This window comes from Carassius carassius, chromosome 20 (assembly GCF_963082965.1).
Source record: "Carassius carassius chromosome 20, fCarCar2.1, whole genome shotgun sequence".
Taxonomy (NCBI): Eukaryota; Metazoa; Chordata; class Actinopteri; order Cypriniformes; family Cyprinidae; genus Carassius; species Carassius carassius.
Genome location: NC_081774.1, coordinates 9071758 through 9095983, shown reverse-complemented (window position 1 = coordinate 9095983; position 24226 = coordinate 9071758). Strand labels below are relative to the sequence as shown.

General features: G+C 35.7%; 1 protein-coding gene across 1 annotated transcript in view; it reads left to right on the top strand.

Annotated features, from left to right (window-relative positions):
• LOC132096236 (calsyntenin-2) overlaps positions 1–24226 on the top strand; it is a 233853-nt gene that overhangs the window by 140341 nt on the left and 69286 nt on the right. Inside the window, exons 3-4 of the mRNA XM_059501483.1 lie at positions 18387–18582; positions 21593–21801. Of these exons, the coding sequence (XP_059357466.1) occupies positions 18387–18582; positions 21593–21801 (405 nt within the window). The remainder of the gene's footprint in view (positions 1–18386; positions 18583–21592; positions 21802–24226) is intronic.

The following is a 24226-nucleotide window of genomic DNA, read 5'->3' as shown; positions in this document are numbered from 1 at the left end:
ATACACACATATAATGTGTGTGAGAGAGAACGGTCAAATAGGAAAAATTACATATGTAAATTCAAAGTGAGAATTAGAATAGACCCTATACTTAAAATCACTCTTTTTTTCCTTCTTGGACAACCAACCAATCACAGTCTTCAAAAGATTGTTTCATACATAGCAACGGGGTCAGACCTGCCTCCTCACTAAGATGAAAGTTTTTGTCTTTTCCTTACTCAGAGTTGCTCTCAGATCGGTCCCGAATCGCTCTTAAATTAAGACTCCTACATAAAAGTTTTTAAGCTAAATTAGGAGTTTTCTTAGAGGATTCTTAGAATCTTTATGAATACGGGCCCAGGTCTTTTCACAATCGGATAGCTATCCGATCAGACAAAATGCATGAAGTGACCAGGTGTAAACAGCCCCTTAATGACTAATTATATCAGCATACCAATCATATATGTGAATGTAGGGCTGGGGGATAATTCGATAATGCTAATGATAATGCGATATAATTTTCCTTAAAAAACGGTATGAAGAGTAAAAGTGGAATGAAACAGTGCAATTTATTTGAATGGCAACACACAGACCATTTATCTGCTTGGATCAAAGTTTAAACTGCCGTGTGGCATGAGCTCACTAGAGCAGATGTGGTCATGCGAGCTCTAAACAGCGCTGTGAGATCCAGTGCTTGAATTCAGTGATGAACACAAATGACTCTGTGATTTAAACTAGTTTAAAGCCAAACAGGAGAAACACTGTGTGCAACAAGACAGTCAGAAGGCTTTTCAATGTACACATCACCATCATTTACCATGGATTTACTGTAGTAACATTCACTGCACCATGGTATTGTGGCACAAATTTGGGATACTCACACTGAATTTTATTACAGGAGTAATGGTATATTATTTTAGTATGCATGCATGTGTGCATTTATACTGAATGTATTTAGACTACCGTTTTATATACAAATAGACTACCTAAAAACATATAGTTATATGTTAACCATGGTATTAAGGTGCTATATGTGTGGTTTTAACTATGTTTATCATGATTTAAATGTATGCTACTATGGGAGACCAATGCTTAAATAAAATAAATAAATAAATAAAACAAAACTGAGGTTGCTGCAGTTTTACAGATGTTAATGATTTTGATAATGAACAAAAAATTATCTCTGCATCCAAACTCAAGCTATTATCAAATGTGCATTTATAAGAGACAAAAGAGTTACATTATTATTAATAATATTATCAACCCAAACCTGTTTCTTGATTTGAAACAATATCACTCATTAGAACATGCAAAAACTAATAAATACATTTTTCTATTTAGATATTTATTTTGTTAGGGAAAATTAAGGGGCTGGTTTCTACAACTTTCACTTTGGAGAAAAAATCTGGCTTTAAACTCAAAAGAAATAAAGATTTGACATTTATCGTGATAATTATCAGTATAGACTGATATGAATTTTTATTTTTACCATATCGCCCAGCCCTATGTAAAAGTGTGAATGAATACTAGTCAGGTGAAATCACTATGCTACTAATTAGACTGTAAGAGAAAGGAGGGAAGAAGCGCTTCCAATCATTATGTTCTTGTTAGTAATGGTTTCCTCCAAAGAAACATGTGCAGCCGTCATCGCTTTGCATCAAAATGACCTCGCATGCAAGGTAATTGCTACAAAGAATACTCCACCAGAAAGAACCATTTAATGAATCATCAAGAACTTCAAGAAGAGAAGTTTGACTGCAGTGTAGAAGTCTTCAGGACGTCCCAGACTGTCCAGCAAGCGCCAGGACCATCTTCTCCTGAGCAGTCGGCTATAGAATCATGGCACAAAGTTATTTTCTCTGTTGAAGCTCCCGTCCATCTGCTTGGGACATCTGGAAAATCAGTTGTTTGTAGAAGAAAAGGTGAACGCCAACATGAGTCCTGTGTTGTGCCAACAGTGGAGCATCCTGAGAACATCCATATGTGGGGTTGGTTTTCAACCAAGGGAGTCGGTTCTCTGATAATTCTGCCCTAAAACACTCCCGGGAATAAACAATGGTATCAAAACGTCCTTCAAGAGCGACTTCTTCCAACGATACATGAGCAATTTGGTGATGATCCGTGCATTTTCCAGCATGACAGAGCACCATGTCACAAAGCAAGAGTGATAAAGAAGTGGCTCGGAGATCATTACATTGAAATTTTGGATCCGTGGCCAGGCAACTCACCGGATATCAATCCCATAGAGAACCTGTGGTCAGTCCTCAAAATCAAGAGGACAAACAGAGGCCCACAAATTGTGATCAACTCTGAGAACTAATAAGGCAAGAATGGATTGACATCAATCAGGATTTGGGTTAGGTTATTTTTTGCCAATAAAAGCCTTTGAAGCGTCTCATTGTTTTTTCAGTTTACCATAGAAATGTGGTTTAAAAATCATCTACAAATACTGAAGCAGCAAACTTTGCAAAACACAAAATTTATGTGACTGCCAAAACTTTTCTGGTCATGACTGTATATATACATATATATATCAAATATATATAATGTAGTGCTGTCTATCAACCCCCATACATAATACATGACATCAATGCAAATAATGCAAATACATTTTAATGGTCTTAAAAAGTTCTTTATTTTGGTCATATACCACCCACACATTTTTGACAAGTTACTCGAGATGCATGCGGAAAGTAAACTATAGGCCTCACTCTGCTCTCTCACAGGGCGTGTTGATACTGACCATTCAGTGTCTTCCTCTCTCAGAAGAGCAGTGAGGAGAAGGTAGAGGAAAAAGGCAATATTCCTACGCAGTTCCCTCAGGTCTTGACATTAAAAAGTATTTGCCGGGGAAAACTAGATAAGATAGACAAAAGAAAATCACAGCACCAATGCCAAGACAGAGAAAGAACACAAACCTGCCTTCGTCTTTCCATTTATCGCCGTCATTAATATGCTGCTATTTTGACATGTCCTGATAATTCCCCCATGGTTCCTTGCTCAACATTGCATGGGAAGGATGCTGTTGTTCACAAGAGTCACTGGCCCAGGTGACCTTTAGGTGCCCTTTACCAGCCCCATGTGTGCAATGATGAGAGGGCCACACAATGAAACCGTTATCTGTAGTCAAACAGGACGCAGGCAGTCTACATGGTGATACACTTTTCTAACTTGTACCACCTGCCAGATTACAGCAGAGGGTTGGTGGGGACTTGCTATCTCAATTTATACACATTGAGAACTTGTGTAACATTTGCTGCATGTTTAATACAGGAACAAGAGCAGTGATTAGTATGCACAGGAACATAATTATTCTTCTTTTGTGTTGCAATAAATACAAATGCCTCTTAACATAACAAATTAAATTGTGCAATTTAACAAGGTGCAGTTTAGGCCTTGACATTCTGGATTGAATAGCATTGGTGTGCACGTGACTTAGTGGAGTGTTATTGTTTTTGGTCAGTTAATTATTATGCTGTCCATTATTAGAGTCTGGATCAAAACTACAGTATTATACTGCAGAAGTGTTCACAAATTCTCTAATTAATCATCTGTTTATTTAGATGGACTGTAATTGTGTACCATTGCACTGAAAAATCAGATGTTATCCCATCACCAGGACATCTGGTTGTTTAATGAATGTGACTTTCTCTTCATTTTCTGTAATTGTGTCAAAATTCTACCCAGTGGTGGTGACTTATTTCTCATGGGCTGTATATCAACCTGACTGGGAATGGAGGAGAAATTATGTCGTTAATGATTTTGTAACTGTCAGGTTTTTGTGGTGGGCAGACTTGTTAAGTGGAAAGTGAAACAGTGGTCACGCTGTTGCCAGTGTGTCTCTTAGGTGAGGCTTTTCTCTTCCTGTGGGACACTGGGCTGCCATCTGTTTCCAGCTAGGAACTTCATCCTCTGTTAAATTCTTAATAACATGCCAATTTAAAAAAATGCAGCCATTCAGTATTAGGTGTTTCAAATGTAAAAATCTAACTTTTAATTTGAGATACCGCATGAATAACATAAGTTTTTATTATTATTATTTTAATATTTTAAATATTATAGTAACTTGAATGTTATTATTATCATTATAATGTGTATTACATTCATTGTAACACTTGTAATTATTAGTATACTTGTAATTAGAGTACATAAAAAAAAACATTATCTGATTACTGTTAATATGTTAATATTTCAAATAATTTGACAACACATTCACATGTTTACACTTAACATGTCTGTTAGTGGTCAGGTCACATTGAAATACAGGTAAACAAATAAAATGTATTTTTATTGTTGGGTTTAAACAATTTTTATTGTGCATTTTTATGGTTTAATTATTAGCGTTTATATATTTATATATATAAATATACCTATAAATTACAAACCCACTGCAGGTCTTATAGTAAGCTCAGTTTGGCATTTTATGAAAATGGAATATATTTTCTTTTTCTTTTTTTATATCAGTATGGTACAATTAATGTAAATTTAAAACAAGTTTGATAAAAAAAAAAGTAGTCGAATCACATTACCTAAAATGAATAAACCTTGATTACTTTACTAACTACATTTTTCATCATGTATTCTGTAATCAGTAACAGACTACAATTGGTGAACTCTAGTAAATCTTTATTTATTTATTTATTTGTGGAATTTGGACACCAATCAAAACCTTTTTAGCATATGTGCTAAGGAACAGGCCTTTAAGTAAGTGTAACTTATTATTATTATTTTTTTTTGCTTCTTAATGACCTTTATGTAATTTTTAAGTGAAGGTCACACTAGACTGTAAGCATATACAATGTATTTTGAACATCATTACGTATTTGAGCAACAATGTATGATTTTTAAATATATTAACAATTTACTATCAACTTTCTCTCAAAATGTGTATTTATTTAACCATGTTCTGCTGATGAACCAACAAAATGAGTGTGTTATTATCAGCCAAGAGATCTATCTGTGAAGTTTGATTCATCTTTTGGGCAAACATCATGTTAAACAAATTTACAGGTCAGAGTTTACCAAATGTGATGTTTGGCAAGTCGCGAAAACAAAATCTAATTTGACCACTGCTTTAGAAATCTTATTTTTTAAATTAACTCCTCCCTGCTCCTAAACAGTGATTTGTGTATGTTTTAATATTCATCACACAATCAAGTTCATTGAGTGATTCAAAGCTTTGTGTCAGTTGACCTTGCATTTATGACCTCTGATGGGTGAAACAATGGCACTCTACAAGATGCTGTAACATAGAGATAGCTATGTGTGTGCTGGTGTTGTAGCAGACCAACAACCGTAGGCTATAATTACACAGCAAAATCCATCATGAAAAATGGCTCCACGGCTATTGTTTCATTTTAATTGCTACAGCGCTTTGAATTGTTCTATTAAGTGCGGACCCTGGCACGATGGAAATAACAGTTTAATCAGGGGCCATTTCCACCTCATCAAGAGAAATAAACTGTTGGCAATGGTCCAGCATCCCAGTAGTCCCAGACTTTCATTGCTCAAGGCTTTTCTGAGTATCTAAACGTGAAAATTGAAGAGAGAGAGAGAGAGATAAAGGGGAGATTCAGATAGGGAAGAGTAGCTGATCTCTGAGGTGGTATCTGTTGTCTGACATATGAAAGTATTGGCCAGCAAAACATTGACATTCAGAATTTGTGACTTTGAATTGCTATGGGATTTGTCTGGCTTGATCAAGTGTATTAGAGCTAGTGGTGTCTTGTCCTTTTCTCATCTTTATGCTGTTGCATCTTCTTTTACTGCTTTGAATCTGTCAGAGGTCATTGTCTTACCAACTGTAACATTCAGGCCTGGAGACTGTTGACATGGCCCCTTATGTTCATGTTCCAGTATAAAAGACTCTGAAGATGTGGAAAGGACTCTCTTACTTTTGTGAATACAAAAATCTATGCAGGTGAGTCTGGGTATGCAGAGTATGCAAGTGCATATGGGCCCGGGTAAATCGGGGGCCCATCAAGCCAAGGGGGAACTTTTAATTGAAAAAAGGTAATGAATATAGAGCCCTGCACGGGCCTGGCCCTTGTCTGAAAGGTTATCATAATTATTTGTCCAATTTCGACTGAAGCCCGTGTCTTTCTCCCTCTCTTGTTTATTTAACGACCAAACAGCCAGTGGCAGACCGTAAGTTGAACATAGACAATGTTTGATCAATTTAACCTTCTCAAATCAACACGACTTGCCTAAAATAATATATATAGACATTAAACACTTCATGCATTTCACAATATTAATTTAAACATTTAACCTAATATGTGTGCTATTAGGCGAATTTGAGCGGTGAATAGAAGCTAAAGGCACGCTTTGCAGAACATGAAGATGTCAGTGCGATCACTTGCATTTTTTTTATTAACAATGGAAACTTCAAACACTCCGTCATTTTTGCTCATTAAGGTAAGAGTAATACATCATTTGGAACTGCAAAGGGTCTACTTTTATATGTGTGCACTCACAACATCAACAAAATGTTATGCTTTTGTAATTTAAAAAGAAAAAAAACAAAATGCGCTTTCTGTCGTCTCTCACAAAAATGAACCGAAAATCAGCGAATAGACATGGTAAATAAATATACAATATCTATAGAATGTTTTAATTACCACTTTCAAATAAAATAATTCAAATTCAAAATAAAAACTCTTTCCTTATGTCATCCATAAAAATTTATTTCTCTCTAAATGAATGTCCAACGATGAGTTGAATGAGTTAGGATCGGCAACTTCATCTTTCCAACACTGACCCAGAAAACACTAGTTTATTAATAATAATTTTAATATTTCCGTACTATTCTTGAAAAAGTCTGTGGCATCCAACCTGTCATTCTGCACATTTAACATGAAAACAGCAATAAAAACGTAGGCCTCTCTGTTGAATGTATATATAAAGTGCTATCAAATGATTAATCATGATGTATTGTATCCAAAATAAAAGTTTTTGTTTACATAATGTTTGCATGTATACATTTAAGAAAATGTTTATATTTGTTTATTCAATATATTTATATATAATATAAATTATATAAATATCAGTGTTATGTTTTATTTAAATATTTAATAAATTATATTTCACAATATTACTGTTTTTAATGTAAAATGTATCAAATAAATGCAGCCTTGGTGAGCAACTTTATTCAATAACCTCTGAATGAGTAAATTAATGACATTAAAATAATGAGTTTTCTTTTTTTGTGAATGGTATGAATTATAATATGAATTTTATAATTTATAATATGCTTTTTTAATGTTTGAATGGAAACCAAAATGGAAAGTCACCTTTTTGAATTGTTTAAGTGTTCCCTTTGAAAAGGTTTTGGTATGATAACAGTAATATTTATTTAATTGGTATTAGCTTGGTTCATTGGCAAGATATTGAATTCATGGGTATTTAAGCGCCTTTAATTTTGAAATCATGTTGCTGTTGTGACTGTGGCTTTATTAGTTGTACATGTCGTTATCGTGTGATTTACTGAAATGTAGGCCAAAAATCATTTACTACCAAAATTGTGTATGCATGTGTGGGAGAGTGAGAACGCTTAAATGCATATGTTATGAGATTATATGTTTGGTGGTCTTTAAACCATGTTTTAACAAGTTTACGTCACTGATTTGGTGCCTTACTGAACCACTGTACACCTGTTAGGACAAATTACACCAGTGAGTTTAATATTAGATAGTATTAGTTTGCACAAAGCAAGCCATGTGCAAATACAATTGTAATTCATAGTGTGGAAGTAGAGCATTATTAATTTAGTAGCAAAGGTCAGGGATGATTATGGTAAGTCTGAGCACAGAAGGAGGTCATTTTTGAAGCAGTGACACCATTTGAATGTGGTTCAGCTGAATGGAAAATCTGAGTTTGTTCCATTGCCCTTTGGGAAACGATGGTTTGTGTGCAGATATGGGAAAGCTATCAGAATATGCTACTTCAAGTTTTGAAAATGGATAGTGGAAAGTTGGAAATTATCCACTAACATGTCACCAAATCTGGAGCACCCTGACCAAATCTGTGATTCTCAACACTGTCTGAACCTTCATGATGCTCAGTGGAAACGCAGTATCATTTGCTAACATGTTAGAGCTCGGTGCTTCTAGTCAAGGAATTAAAGAGGGTGATTTTATGAAGAAGGACAAATCTGTCATAATTTTTCTTATCCTCTTTTTTTTTTACTTCTGCAGAGCACTAAAGTAGATGAATGGACGTATGTTGGTGAAGTACTGTATACTAACTTTCACTGATCATTTTCATTTTACAAGTGTTTTACACATTTTTAATAAGAAATGCACAATATATTCATACCATATCAAATGCTTGCAGACAATAGTTATTGCTTATCGTTTCTATCCTTTTTTTCATACTGTACATTATAATGTTTTACCTGCAGCTTTTAAAATGACAAGTTTTTATTTTATTTGGTGTTGATATTGAATTATTTAGATTTTTTAAAGCCTTTTATTGGTTAATGCCCATAACATGTACAGTAAATAATTATTGGATTATTGGTGATGGCCAGAATTTTAATATTACTACATCCCTATATTTAAGCTATTTTAACAAAAATTATGGCAGCCACTGTGATTTTAATGTTGTAAAGATATATTTGTTTTGCATCAAACCCACACACATGCTTTTTTGTTTGGCTGTAATGTGTGATTTATTTTGTTGCATCTCGTAGGTGTGGACTGACAAATTACTCGTTGCTAGAATCTTAACATGTCATGTCTAGTTAGGACTCAATGCTAAAGTGAATTATGATGATGTGCCATTGCATTGTATTTACCCAAATAGATATTCCTTATATTATCTGTTTTTTTCTCATAAGACAAAGTTCTTGAAACAATGAGAGACAGAAGGTTTTGAAATGATAAAGATGTGAAAATAAGGACAAGTCTTACAATTTTGGGGTAATCTTTACATTTTTTCAGACACTCACACATGATACTTACTGGCATCCAATGACTTTGAAAATCTTTACTTTTTTTATTTTTAAGGCAAAAAAAAGCATTTTCTTATTTCACCAAAAAATGAGCTTGCTCCAAACCTGTAAGACCTACGTTCATCTTCGGAATCACAAATTAAGATATTTTTGATTAAATCTGAGAGCTCTCTTACTATCCATAGACAGCAACGCAACTGAAATGTTCCCAGGTCCAGAAATGTAGGAAAGACATCAGTAAAATTGTCTAACTGGCATCGAGGCTTCAGCCATAATATTACAATTCTTCTCCTTGCTGAATTGTTGAAAAAAGTTATTTTTGTTTTTTTTTGCTCACAAAAAGTATTCTTGTAATTTCGTAAAATTACAGTTGAACCCCTGATGTCACATGGAATATTTTACCAATTTCTTAACCCGTGAAAGTCACAAAAATTCTTTGGAAACTCCAAATATAATTAATTTGTTATCTGGTTCAATAGGAATGTCAAATGTATATGAAAACAACTTGGAATATTTTTTTCCATAAACTCTTAATTTGGGACACAAGACATAGCAGTGAGACAGGCTGGAGTCTAAAAACTTACATTTGTCATACAATGAAGACACTTCTGGAAATATTTTATTCAATTTACACTTCGGAGCACTTACACTGAATGAGACAATGTCTTGCATTAATGGAACATCTGTTTCCCCAAATTTCACTAGGAATTTCTACTACAAGTTCTTCTCCCCAGGCAGATTTAATGTAAAAAGCAGGCGGATGTATAAAGATGTAGGATGTCCACTGTCTGATCTCCAAAACTTGGATCAATTTAGTGGCCGGTAGTTAAAGAACATTTGCCTCCATGTTTTAGCAACGGAATAAAAAAAAGCACATATAAATGGATTAAATGCCAAATGTGTTACATGGTTTTTAGCAGAGTGCACACTGCATGAAGAGAAAGTTGTGTTTTGGCTAAGATGAGGATGAAATGTTAAAATAGACTTATTTTATTGGCTGGCAGGACTCTTGGCACACACCGATGGCTGTTTGATCTTTCGAGTGGAACAGACTGTCAATGTGTTGTCACTGGAAAAGATAATGTCTGGGGAAGGGAGAGTGGACAATGTAACTGTTTTAAATAGACTTGGCCACTCCAAAATACAAACACAAAGGTAAACATGAGTCACTAAAGCAGAACATGTTTGTGATTATTGTGCAAATGTGGTTTTGTTGTTTTTAAGGTCAGAATTTGACTTCCATTGCACAGCTTAACCGGTTATTTACATCTCTAAGCAGCTTTTTTGAATTAAGACTTAACAATAATTTATTTATTTTCATAGAGATTAATTGATACTGCAGGGAGACATTTATCACAGGGCTGTGTTAAGACAAGCATTAAGTATAAACATCTGGACTAGAATGATATCTTAAAGTCAGTATATTATGCATGCAAGGGTTATGTTAAGCCTTAAAGCAGTTAATAGTGGCGCAAATCAACCAGCATCCCATTTTCATTTACTTTGAAAAAATAAGTAGGGGAATTTCCAACCAGTCATTACATTTAAGTAAATGATGCTTTACCCATCATGATTATTTCCACTTAGGGGTCAATAAAATCCTATTTATGCCTCTTTCTCAAACCAGTTCAGTGTGAGGTTGTATAGGGATGAACAAACAGCAAAGTTTGCACCTGAGGGAATGAAATGCTAAATTCTAAAATTATTTAATCTGCTTTTTAAGTCTTTGAGTGTTTCAGGCCTGTTGATTTATCGCATTTCTTTCAGTAATGTCTCTGTTTAAGAAACACTTCAGACTTTCTTGTGTTGTTTCCAAGAAACTGAGACAAAAAAGAAAAGAAAAAAAGAAACAAAACAGACAGTAATTCTACTTCCCTACATCTAAATCTCAGATGTTTGTGTTTGTGTATTTTATTTAGGCCTACCTTGAGTGTTTTATTTAGGCCTACACTCATTCGAAAGTTTGGGGTCAGTAAGATTTCTTTTTTTAATTAATAATTTTATTCAGCAAGGATGAATTCAGTTGATAGGAATTGTCAATAAAGCCTTTTGCATTTGTATAAAACATTTCTGTTTCCAATAAATACTGTTCTTTTGAAATGTAGTTTCATTAGAGAATCCTGAAAAAAATATACCATGGTTTTCAACAAAATATTGAGTTTGAACGTTTTCAAAATTGGTAATATAAAGAAATGTTACTTGAGTGCCAAATAAGCATATTAGATTTCTGAAGGATGATGATGTAAACATCTTTTCCCTGCTTACATAAGTATAACATGCTTGCGTAAAATTTTTTATAGATGCAGTTTAGCCACAATATTAACGCTTTTGCTGATGATATGAGGAAGCATAGAACCAGCAGAGCACTATAATAGTTTCATCCCAAGATTGAATAGGGAAACACACTAAAACTAACACATTAAACATTTAAATTAGCCTTTACTACTTTTTTTACTTGTTTCTCGTCTGAAAGTCCCAGTGTGAGTGTCAGCTGCCATTCCTGCAACCTAGAGTGCTTTAACCTGTGACCGTGGGCTGCCAGGAGGAATGCCTGTCAGCTGCATGCTGGGAGGTTCACATGTGGCCTTAAGTCTAGTGAAGCAGAGAATGAAAGGTGGGGTTCAGTCCACCTGGGCTACAGCTTTACTTATTGAATAATGAAATGCAAAGAACTGAGGTCATCTGGAGTAGGAGGTGGAGAAGCAAACAAACCTGTTGGCCCAAGGGAGTCTATTTATAGTCTTTGCTCTCCTGCCTCTATTCTGTTCTTCACACACTGTAAATCAATGAGATAAGCACTCTGGACTCAGGCTGTACAGTAATTCTTTTGCTGATACACTCTACTTCTTTCAAACTCAACATCTCTCTCACTTTCTCATGCTTTCTGAGGGACACGAGATCAGTGTCACATTGACTTTCTGTGCACTTTACTGTTGACTGAATTGCTGGGAACTAGAAATTATAGGGATAGAAAATGGAAAATTCTGTCCTTTTGGACACCAGTGTTGTTTTTCAGAATGTCTTCCTTATAGTTCTATGATGATAGAACTGAATTGATCCACTTAAAAATAAAATGTATTGATTATGGATTTGAATAAACAATTATAATTAACATCATGTTAATCATGCATTACATAAGCTGTCCCAGATTACATGCAAGACCGAGGAAACAAATGCGCCCTTTAAATTAAGAAAGTTTAAGCTGTTGAAAATTTGGAATTCTGTATTATTCATAATTGTGTACATCCATTTGTACAATGTTTTATATATAATGTATAAAAATATGACCCAGCTTATTTTAAAGATGGTTATTAATTATTCTAAAGATGTGTTTTATTATTATTATTATTCAGAATGTATAAGTAATTGTTATTGTTAGTTTTATTGGTTTATTGCTCATTATTATTTTGTCAATATTTCAATAATAATACTGCAAATTGTCTCTCTGTTACATTTAGGTGACCATATTTTTGGAAGCAATTACGAATCATTCCAAATGAATCAAACTGGATCATTGCATGAACATTGATGAGCATTAATGAATTCCCACAAGGCTTTTTAAATGTCACAGTCTTAACAGGGGTCAGCCACAGTCTAATGAGTCAACCTGCTTCACCAGCTAGATAAGCACCAAACCAGCATTAAGTAAAGATTCGATCCTATATAACTTTACATAATCAATGAGTGTGAAACTTGTCCTTGGTTGTGGAGAACCAGGGCTGATTGATTCTGTGACCCCCTTTTAAGCTATAATGAGGTAAGAGCAGTATTGGCAATTAGACATTTGTATTTCCTAAGAGCCTTGCAAAAATCCCAAAGAATCTGAGCTAGGCTCAGCAACAAAAGGTTGTTTTACTTGTTTTTCAAAGCACAGTTTGCTATGTGAATTACAATGGAGGAACTTCATGAGATCAATTAAGATAATTACATCCCTTCATTCCCAAACCTTCAGGAAAAATATTATTTATTTTCTTCATATCACTCTGTGTTTTGTTTTCTTGATTATTAAGGCAGGAGTAAAAAATGACCACAGCGAGACAATGTTTATTAGCCAAAGGGTCAAACAGAGGACTTTGCTATCACCAAGAATGCAATGAGGTATTCTTTTCTTTTATCGTAATGAAAAAAGCCTTTAGGAGTACACTGAATCGTCCAGTGTTGCTTTTCAAATGGCACCTTTGGGATTTGTAGCGAGTCGTAAACATTAGGTCAGTACTTTACACCAAGGCATTTCTTTTTGCCAGGCCGTTTCATTGGCTATTTTTCTCCCTTTGAATGTCAAATGCAAGCACTCCTCCCAAATGTTCAGCCATATGAGCTCTCCGACATGACATTCTCTGCTAAATGACCTTTGCAGGAGCTTACAGTATACTGTATGAATTGGACTGAACAGTAAATGTGACAAAGGCATTTTCTCTCTGTCTTTTTCTTTAGGATCAAGGTTTGCAGCTAGAGACACAGGCCCCAAAATGTATTTAGACATTTAAGTCACACTTAAAACCTAATAAATGTCTTAATGTTGCATTTATGTTGAAGAAAAATAGCACGAGCACAGCTTTTCGTGTGCAAACCAATTGTCTACCAAATGGCCTGTAGGTTAAAATTGATTGAAAAAAATATCTTCCTAATTTGTTTGCAGATGCATCTTTGTTTGTTGGACATTTTATCTAATGGAATGAATATATACATTTGACTTAATGTGATTTAATTGCGCAAAAGTATATTTTTGGGGCCACTAAATAAAGCATGCCAAACTAATTAGCCTATACACTACAGTATAAAAGTTTGGAGTCTGCAATATTTTTTTTGTTTTTGAAAGAACTCATTTACTTCAACACTCACCACTCCATTTTACGTCAGAAGTCTCACCAATGCATTTATTTGTAAGAATACTGTAAAAAGAGTTCACACACACAAACACACACACGCACATACACACAGTTTATAAATCATATATTTATAATATTGATATATTATAATAATGTAATTCACAAATTTCATGATAAATTATATTATGAATTGTTACAAATGTCAGTTTATCAATATCATTATATACAGTTGTTTACTTTTTAAACATTATTTAAGAATTATATAATGTATTTAAAGTTCTGGTTAAAAATTACCAGGAAAATCTACTTTTTATACAGGGGTCTGTCTAGGTCTGTCTGTCTTTTCAATGTTTATAAGAAAACCTTAATCAATTTTCTAAGGTCTGTCAAATGATACAAATCATTACGATTTGCCAAATGTAGCGTAGTACTTCATACTTAAATTCTGTGCAGTTTAGCCTTCATCTTTTTGTGTGTGTGTGTGTCAATGGATTTCGATCAAAGCAGCTCATGTGCCATAAATCAATGTTAAACTACATGGATATGCCAGCACTAAAAATGACTAATGATTTGATGTGCACTGGTCCATCCTCGGGCTCTCTTCACATACTTGATAGGACCATTACCCCATCCAGACACAGATACATTTACACTTAGGGCTTGGAGAGAGATGAAAGAGGCGGATGGTGTTAAAGAGGAGTAAAGGAGGAAAGAGTGGCTCTCAACAACACCTCAACCACCCACTGCATGACGGGCTTTATTGAGCAAGCATGTGTGTATGTGTGTGAGTTTAATAAAAAGAGAGGACAGAGAATGAAAGCGGTGGGGGAGAGAAAGTCATTAGCATATAATGTAATCCAGAGAGTAATTAAAGAAAGGGAGCATGGGGCTGGCCAAGTGTATCTCCGAAGGGTCGGGTGAATCAAGGCTTTGCCTGGTGATGGTTTGTGTGAACTGGGTTTTAATCAACCCCAACCCATATCAGCTCACACTACAACCAAATGGAAATATTTTAAAAAGCTGAGTAATTACAAACGACTATGCAGTATGTTTGGAAAGTACGAGTGCTCGTGTACGATCCTTGAAAGCATGAAAATGGATCTAGTTGTTCCTAAACATGAGGTTTTAGTCTCAGAATGGGAGTTTCTCATTATTGTTTTAACATTGTTTAGTGGAGAACTGATATAGATGGGATAATATTGAGTCACTCTATTATTAAATAAACCCACACACAGTGATGAGGACCTTTAAACACATTGCTGAGTGCTGTTGTATCATTCTGAAGGAGTTTGTTTTGCAATATTGACTGTTTTGCTGTAGATTATTACATGACTACTTGAAATATAAAGTAAGTAATTACATATAAATCATTGATTTAAGTCCATTTTTTATGTCCTAAAAGAAAGGGATCATAGAGGTGTATATGAAAGTATAATTAGTAAATATTTGAAATGTATTATAATAAGTGTGTGTGTGTGTGTGTCTATATATATATATATATATATATATATATATATATATATATATATATATATATATGTAATTATTTATTTGAGCTAATCTCATTATTTCTTCTAATTATTTATTGTACCATTCAGAAGTGTTAAGAAATTAATAATTTTATTCAGCAAGGATGCAGTAAATTGAAAGTGGAAAGCTGACAGTGATTTGACTCAAGAAAGTGAGTGGAAGACATTCATTATGAGAGCTATGAGAATTGGCATTTGGGGGCATTGACCATGTAGACGAAGATTAACAGTTTAATTATAAGAAAGTGTGCAGAAATGCAGTACAATGCTGGGACTAGCAATGGGAGTGCCAACAGTGAAGCTCACATTTACCCCCTGGATACTGCAGTCAAGCATGAACACCTGCTAGAAACCAACAGCGCAGCGACCTGGCAACCTTCAGCAATTACATTTCTGCATGCTAAAATTATCCTACTGTTAGTTTCTTGATGTGGAGCATTGTGCTAGTCTCATTTGACCTTGAAGATGATGAGCAAAGCTTTCAAAGTACTGTATATTGTGAGTAGATAATGTTAGAACAGATGCTTGGCTGGATTTGTCTGTTTTCACACAAGCTAACAAGGTTAAATTTCAAAACAAGACTCACACAGATCTCAATGAAGGCAAATTTACTGTGGATATTGATCCGAACTGCTCAAAGGTGAAGATTTAGAAGTTGCCGGCAGTTCTGTTATAAAATATTAAATATTACGCCAATTTCAGCTCTTAATTAAGATTGTGATTAGGCCTGAAAACGTGTTTACACAAATAATAATGGATGCATAATCAATCTTGATTTTTGACCTGATGACTTTTCTTTGCAACTGTACCGCCTTAAAGTTTTGTTTTAGTTGCCTCAATATGCCAAATAACATCTCAGAAACAGCGGGGGAACTGCTGTCAGCTGTTGCATGACTCAACCATTATGATCTCCGATCTGTCTCTGGCTGCATTCTATACAACACATCTAATGTGCCTCCTTCCAAATATGAAACAAGAAAATTAATTGGTTTATGAGATGAGGTCACCCAGGTCTCTGGAGTTTACCACTCATGCTCATTGTAAACCACCCCACTACAAATGGATTTCTGCAGTAAGCAGTACAAATATTACATGGATGATTTCATTCATTAGTCTCAAATTGGCTTACCCAGAACTCCCTTCTTTACACTCCCAGAGCTGATTTGAGGTGGTATTAAAAACATGAAACATCTGTCTGCCCGATTTAATACTTCCTTCAACACTTTCAAAGTGCAACTCCAAAGAGTTTAGGTTCGGCAGAGCTCGCCGTGTGATTACAGACCTCTGTGCTGGCGGAGCGTGAGGAGATGCTGCTGTTTTCAAGCTGTCATCTAGAGACATGATGGAAATTAGTTCACGGTTTCCATCCATCATTACCCTGTACATATACATCCGCATTGCCCGCACTTCCTATGCTGTATGGTTTGACCCTTTTGCCCTTTCTCCAATTGAATCTGGAAAATGCATTTGCAGCAGCAGACGGAGCGGAAAATGGGTTTACCCGTGACTCGGAAGCAAGTGGAATTTTTTTTTTCTTTAACCAGTGAATGTTTTTATTTTTTGTGTGTATGCATGCATTGTGATCATTGTTATTCTTATATAATGTTCTTTCCTATTTGTGTTACAACTCGTCTCATTTTGTCACTGAAAATGATCGCAGAACTCACGTTTGTATGTGCTGCCTGCCGCATTATGTTTGATATCTTCGGCTGTCCTGCCCTATTGTGCTACATGTTTAATTTGGATAAAGCATCCTGGGGCTAGTCTAAACGCCAAGTCTCAACAGGAACAAAGACTGCGGAGGGTAAATTGTTATTTCAGCACTGAGGGAGGACAGAGATTTTTGAGCAGAAAATCAGATCTGCTTAAAAAGAAGAAGTGGTAAAAAGAAAATAATGAAAAAGAAATTGAGAGAGAATGGAATGGCGAGAGAAAGTTGGGCTTATCTGTCCGCAGCAGCAGGCTTGAGCACACAGCGTAACGGCACGTCACAGTTTGCTCCCGAGACCTGCCGGGGTTTAAGTGATATCAGCTGTCTCAGGGTCAGAGTTCCAACGCTTTTTTTGTGGTCATTTTCCAAATCCCTAAAAGAGCCGGTATTGCTAGATAGAAGCACTGCCAAGAAAGGACCACTGAACGGATACAGTGACAACACAATGTCCTTTCTTGTGGTCTCGGAGTTATTGTGGCATTAACAGATTGTGTGTCAACATTATCTGTGATTGTGTGGACAGAACTGCACTGTGGGTGACTACAATGCAGTCTCTAGAAGAAATTGTTTCCAAGGCTACAGTGAAACTTAAAGTTAAGTGAACACTGGCACCTGGGAATTAAAAGACACAGTCTAACATAAAAAAAAATCAGCCCCTGTGTCAGCTCAAAATCGCAATTAGTGTCACAATCAGTTATTACATAGACAAGTTCATTTTCAGGTTGTTGTTTTTTTTTTTTTTTTTTTTATACCTTGGTATAACCATAACATATACTACCTTCTCAAAAAAAAAAAAAAAACATCAACAAAAAAAAAAACCCTGTCCATTGATACTATCAGATGCCAATATTATTTTATTTTATGGTTTTACATTAGCTGAGTATAAAAATAACAATTTAAGTGTATTTTACAAATTAATTATTACTAAGATGAAAGAAATTTACTTGCTTGCAATTAGTATAGCTTGGTAAAAAGACATAATTTCACATTTATTCTTTGTCTATAGGGCATACATATTCTATTGTAACAATTTCTTCTCAAGTCGGACGAGTTGCCTGAGACAGACAGCAAGGCTATCGGTACACACAGTCATTACCACATTCAAAACACTGTACTTGAGCACTGTGCTTTCTTGCACAATGTGATTCCAGCTCTGCAATGAGGCAATTACAAAAGCAGACAGTTATTCTTTCTCTCGCAGCACGAATAGATTCAGTTCTAAAAGCACACCGTGTCCTGTATATTACTGCTCCGGGGTTGGGGGCCCGGCCTGCTGGGTGAAAGTTATAGCAATGATAGCTTATTGAGATGCAGGCGGAAAAAAGAAAGTAATTTGTGTGTTTTCACAGCCACTGATTCTGCCTCCTATGTCTTGTTTCTTCTAGGAGAGATCTGTGCATTTAAGATTCATGGGCAAGAGGCCCCGTTTGAAGCTGAGGTGTTGAACAGGACATCTGGTGAAGGGGTGTTGAGGGCCCGGGGTCCCATAGACTGTGAGCAGCAGAAGGAGTACACCTTCATTATCCAGGCCTATGACTGTGGAGCCAGCCCTAGTGGAGCTAACTGGAAAAAGAGCCACAAGTAAGTAGAGAGACCTTAGTTCATCTGCTGTGGTGTAGTTTATTTCCACTGCTTCAAATGGAAGCTCACTGGTGGTCTGTGAAGGATCTGCATATTGATTGACTGATTTTTGTTTTAATTGATAAGAAGCACCAACATTTAATTTTACTAGATTTTAGGAAAGTCTTTTCTCACTGAAATGCAACATACAGGTATCTGACAGTTGTTCATGCAATTGTTCAGAATCAGTGACATTTAGGATGTTATGTGGTCCATAATTTTTGTTTTATTCTACAAGTGGCAGGTCATCTGGAAAATGTCGGTCTAGTGGTTCAAGTATTATAGGTCATTTTGTATAAAAGCTACAAGACTCTTTATAGAAGTTGCAGTTTACAAGCAAGAGGGGCAGTCGTCTCTTTGATATGGACTGTAAATTAAGGGACTGGTGTCCTGCTGTGCAAATGAAATGATCCATTTGTTTAATTCAAAGTTAAAAGCAGAATGAAGCTTTGCCACATTTGCTTTTGAGGCAGAAGAGCCATGAGGAAGCCAACTTCTGTGCTGACAGCTAACCAGTCTAGTGTTTCATTTGGAGCTCCTTTTTTTAAGGTAATTGTTTGATCTGAACACTTACACTGACTGATTGAAGTGAGACAACAGAAACACTTCATAACAAATTAATATTAGCACAATCTGTTATGAGCTGATTAATCAGTTGATTAATTCATTGTTGGTGCTTTTGGTTAATTATAATTATTTTGTTTATGTAGATCTATTTTATTATTATTATTATTATTATTATTTTAATCAGCCAGTAAAACTCTAGAACAGTTTAAGTTTTTACTATGAAGTTTACTACTGTGTAATGATACCAATAAAGCGTCCACACCAACGGGCGATAACGTTCTGTTTATTATGAGCACAAGTTGCGATTATGTCACCTGCCAACGTATATGAAGTCAGGTAGATTCTGATTGGTCAATGTGTTTAGCATTCATCAGTTGGACAAAATCATTCCAATTATGTCATTCTCATTACCCTATAGCTGTGGTGTGGATTTTGCTATTCTCATGCAATTAGAATGATAACTAAAATGTTATAGTTGTAGTTATTATGGCTGGGTAAAACCATATAGATTTCTTGATTTAAATCGATTCTCATTTTTACGTAATTATATTGATTCTTAAAATCTATGAATTTATTAATCTCTCTTCAGTTAACAAGAAATGCCATTTTGGTGCTGTTTAATGTGGAGTGACAGACCACTGTAGTGCTTCAGTTCCAATAGAATTGATACTGAATCAAATCGAATCGAAATCAGATTTGGAATCAAAATTAATTTCAAGCTAGTGAAGCATAATCAAATCAAATCGTGAAATCTGTGTCAAAACCCAGCCCTAATAGTTATTGTTATAGTTATAATCCTTATCTAAACTGTGGTGAAGTTTGTACTCCTCGCCTCAAATCTCAAACCAGAGTGAGGTGTAGTGTACCGTCCAGCATTCTTTCATTTTTCCTTCCCTCGTTTATTTATTTTTTCTTTCTCTGTCCCTGGCGGCACTCCAGCGCATGAGTTAGCTATAGACTGACATACACACTCATATGCTTGTGCACATTTCTACACACCCGGCCCTGGCTTGCCCTGCATTGATGACCCATCAAGATGTTTACAAAGTTGCCGGAAGCGCCGTACGTGCCCGACAATCTCTCTTACAATAGCAGCTCTCTGCAGCTGGAACACAGCTCTGATGAAGTGTAGGAGAGAGCCGTGCTTCAGGCACCCACTGCTGTGAGAGAGAGAGAGAGAGAGAGAGAGAGAGAGAGAGAGAGAGAGAGAGAAGATGAAGAAGTGCTTTTGATTTCACAGCTTGGCTCGTTCCAGTGAATGTCTCTTGACACCGCGATAGTGAGGGGTGTGTGCGAACGTGTGCATGCAAGAGAGATCGCCGAGTGCAGGATCTCAGCGGGATAATCTAAATGCAGGTCCCATTAACTTAATGTCTCCATTTAGGAAGACGTACATCAACACGTGAATTTATGTTTCTGTCAAAGAAGGTCACAGCTGGTTTGACTGAACGGCAGACACTGAGCTGGACTTCGTTAAGATTTTACGTGAGCTCTGTGTACCACAATGCAACTTTCTCAGTTCTTTTTCAGGCTAGTTACCATACAAATGATTTGGGGTTGGAAAGGAGATTTAGATTTAAATAGGCCATGAATATGACTCCAGTCTTCAATTCATGTGTGAAGTGATGAATGAAACTGAAGTTGAAAAAAAAAAAGGTTATGCATGTGTATATATAATTGCACGTGTGTGGTTTGATTATTTAAAACATTTCTCAAGTTAAACTAAACCTACACCTTCAGCCTACGCTCTCAGATATTCATTTGAATTTTTTGTGTACTGTCAGATTCATTCTTAATGAAATGCATTACTTAGCAATGATTGTATTTGCAGACATATTGCAGGCAAAAGCTTTATCTGTGTTTGTGTTGGTGTGCCAAATGCAGCTTAATAAACAAGCTTAATGTTTGTGGAGGAATTTTATTGTGATGAAACGTCAGGTAGGTAAACCAAGCCATCTATTCTGCCTGCTGCACCACACAGTAGTCTTGTTATCAAGAAAACATATTAAAAAATCTGAAAATTACATTAATTTAACCAGGACATTTTTGCAACCATTTTGCAGCTGATTTATTATTTAGTCTATGATTGTTTTCATCCATTTTCCACTCTTTCTTTGGGAATTTCCCTAGACAGGGTACAGACAAGGTTTTTAATTTCATGTGACACTTTTTTTTTTTTATCAACTTAAATATTTACAGTCAGTCCGGTCTTGTGTGGTCTCAGTACATTGCTCAGAGAGGAACTTCTTTTGATCTTGATTAATTTTTCTAACATGTAAAGCAATTTGCAGTTCACTCGCACAGTTCAGAGATGTTATAGCTGTGTGTCTCAAGTCTATTAGCACCTCTTCTGTTCCTCACACTGATTGGTTGTTCTCTGTCCATCCTTCTGGTTCTGTTACAGGGCGGTGGTTCATATCCAGGTGGATGATGTAAATGAGTTCTCCCCAGTTTTCAGGGAGCCATTATATCGCGCCACTGTTACAGAGGGCAAGATCTATGACAGCATACTGCAAGTTGAGGCCTGGGATCAGGACTGCTCTCCGCAGTACAGCCAGATCTGCAATTATGAGATTGTTACACAGGATACACCTTTTGCTATCGATCGAAACGGTAAGTCTTAGATTCAGATGTGTGAAAGAACACAAATTGTAAGTACTATAGTACCACTGTATAAAGTATGCATTCTGTGTCAAAATTAGTAAAGAAAAAAAAAACCTTTCAAAGAAATTAAAATGACCTCAAAATTAATTAATCTTCTGCTTTTGTTTTCTTTCTTTTTTTTTCATAAAAATAATTTCCTTGGGCACATCTTGACTAAATGTTGAGTTAAAGGGGTCATATGATGATGCAAAAAAAATTATTTTGTGTATTTGGTGTAATGCAATGCGTTTATGTGGTTTAAGGTTTAAAAAAAAAAATGTTCACATAACGTACAGTATTTTGTTACTCCCGTTTAGTATTTCTTTTACAAAGCTCATCGTTCTGAAATGCACAGTGTGCTCTGATTGGCCAGCTATCCAGTGTGTTGTGATTTGGCTGAATACCTCGATCGTGTGAGGGAAATGTAAAGCCCCTTACCATATTTGGAAACATATTACAGTGAGGATAAAAGTTATGCCTTCTTTCTTTGCATAAACATTTGGGCGGCGTTATTCAAATCTTCCAACATAGTGATTTGTACATGTGTTTGAGTTTTTGAATGAGGCGTTTTAGGAAGGCTTGGTTGAAACTTAATTTTTAGAAAAAATATCTGTTTGGGTTTGAGACTTTAATATTTAAGACTTTATGGATCTTTTCTATGCATGAACAGCTTGTAACACCCAAAGAGAAAGGAAAGCATGAAACCACATCATATGACCCCTTTAAACAAAATAATTACGCTCCTGTTTAAAATTCTGAAGTAAAAAAACTTTTCAATGTTTTTTTATTGTTGATCAAATAAATACAGCCTTGATGAGCATAAAATACTTAAAACTCATAAAAAGATCATCAACTTTTTTTTGTGACTGTTGATCATGTTCACCAATCCTTAACAGTGGTTATAATTCAATTACATTATTGCTTTATTTTTAGATTTAAAGGAGAATACTTATGGCTTTTAAATGTAAGGTATAGAATGTATTTTAGACTTTCAAAGTTAGGCGTGAGAAGTAAAATGTTTGATTTAGTTTTTTTTTTTTTTTTTTAAGTTTTTGAGTAAGAGTCCATGTGTTTGCTTTCAGTATTGCTTGTTACGAAATCCCCAAATAATATTACTTAAGTAACAATTCCTGGTGTACTTTCCACCCCATTTATGTTGTGGCTGGGCTGTCTTTCTCTTAGTTTTTTTCATTGCATAAATCGTATGTAAGTGATAAAGACAAACTGTACTTAACCTGTGATTTCTCTCTTGGCTGAAGATGATTGAATTTGATTGGTTTTTAGCTTCAGCTTCCTTTCTATATTCATCATTCACCGGTGCAGAATTGATGTCTTATTTGGTTATCGTTGAATGTATGAGTGAATTAAATGGCTTATTGGCCAGCTGGATGGTCAGAGCACTGATCTTTTGACACTTTCGGCAATGTCCGAGACAACTCTGTGTTGCTGGAGGGACTGGAGCTCACCGATCACATTCGCCATGCTGCCACAGATCAGACACCCGTCTCTCCGCTGTGGCTGTCTGCCTCCCTTTCATATTCTCTGGTGGGGTGTCAGCTATCTCAAAGAGCTGTGGTCTCTTTCAGGGGCTCACGTTGAATTCAGAGCTCCTGTCTCATTTACTTCCTCCTGCCGCTTTGGGCCCTGCCAGCGTCTGCAGTGCGACTGGCATTGACATTGCTTGGTTAGCGCCAGGCGAGAGCTGAGTGATGCATGGGCCGCCCGAGTGGATTTTGTTCTGAGGGCTTTTGGCTTCATCATTTACTGTGGATCAGAGGGCAGAGTGAGTTATTAAATACAACAGGCCCACTGGCACTGTGTGCTCTGGTCCAGAGAGAGGAGGAGGAAGAGGAGGGGATGAACAAGAATGAAATCATGAGAAAGGAGAAAAGTACAGCGATAATGATAAATAGTTTGAGTACAGAAACATGCACTAATGATGTTAGGTAGGAGGGAGAATGTTTGGTTTGTGTTGGTGGCAGTACCACATGATTCGTTTTGAAACATGAGGTAATTTATTAAAAAGTCTTCTGTGAGATTTCACTGTTTTTCGTTGTGCGCCTAGAAACTATGAGTGGAAAATATTCCTAAAATCGTTTCATTGTTTCAAGCATAGAGGCAGAGGGAATAAAATTAGACACAAAGAGGCAATATTTGACAGATAGTTTATTTGATACTCACGTCTGAATGAAATTCGTTGAGAGAAAAGGAGAGCGACAGATACCAATAGGAAGAAAGACAGAAATAATAAAAATGGAAAAAGACTGAGAATGTGAGAAATAAAAGGGGGTTTCGACTGAATTTACACCGTCAGTAGAACTAAAATGCTAGAGGCCATTAAACATGTGTTCTTTGTTCTTTATGCTTTTATTATAAAAGTACAGAAATTCAAACA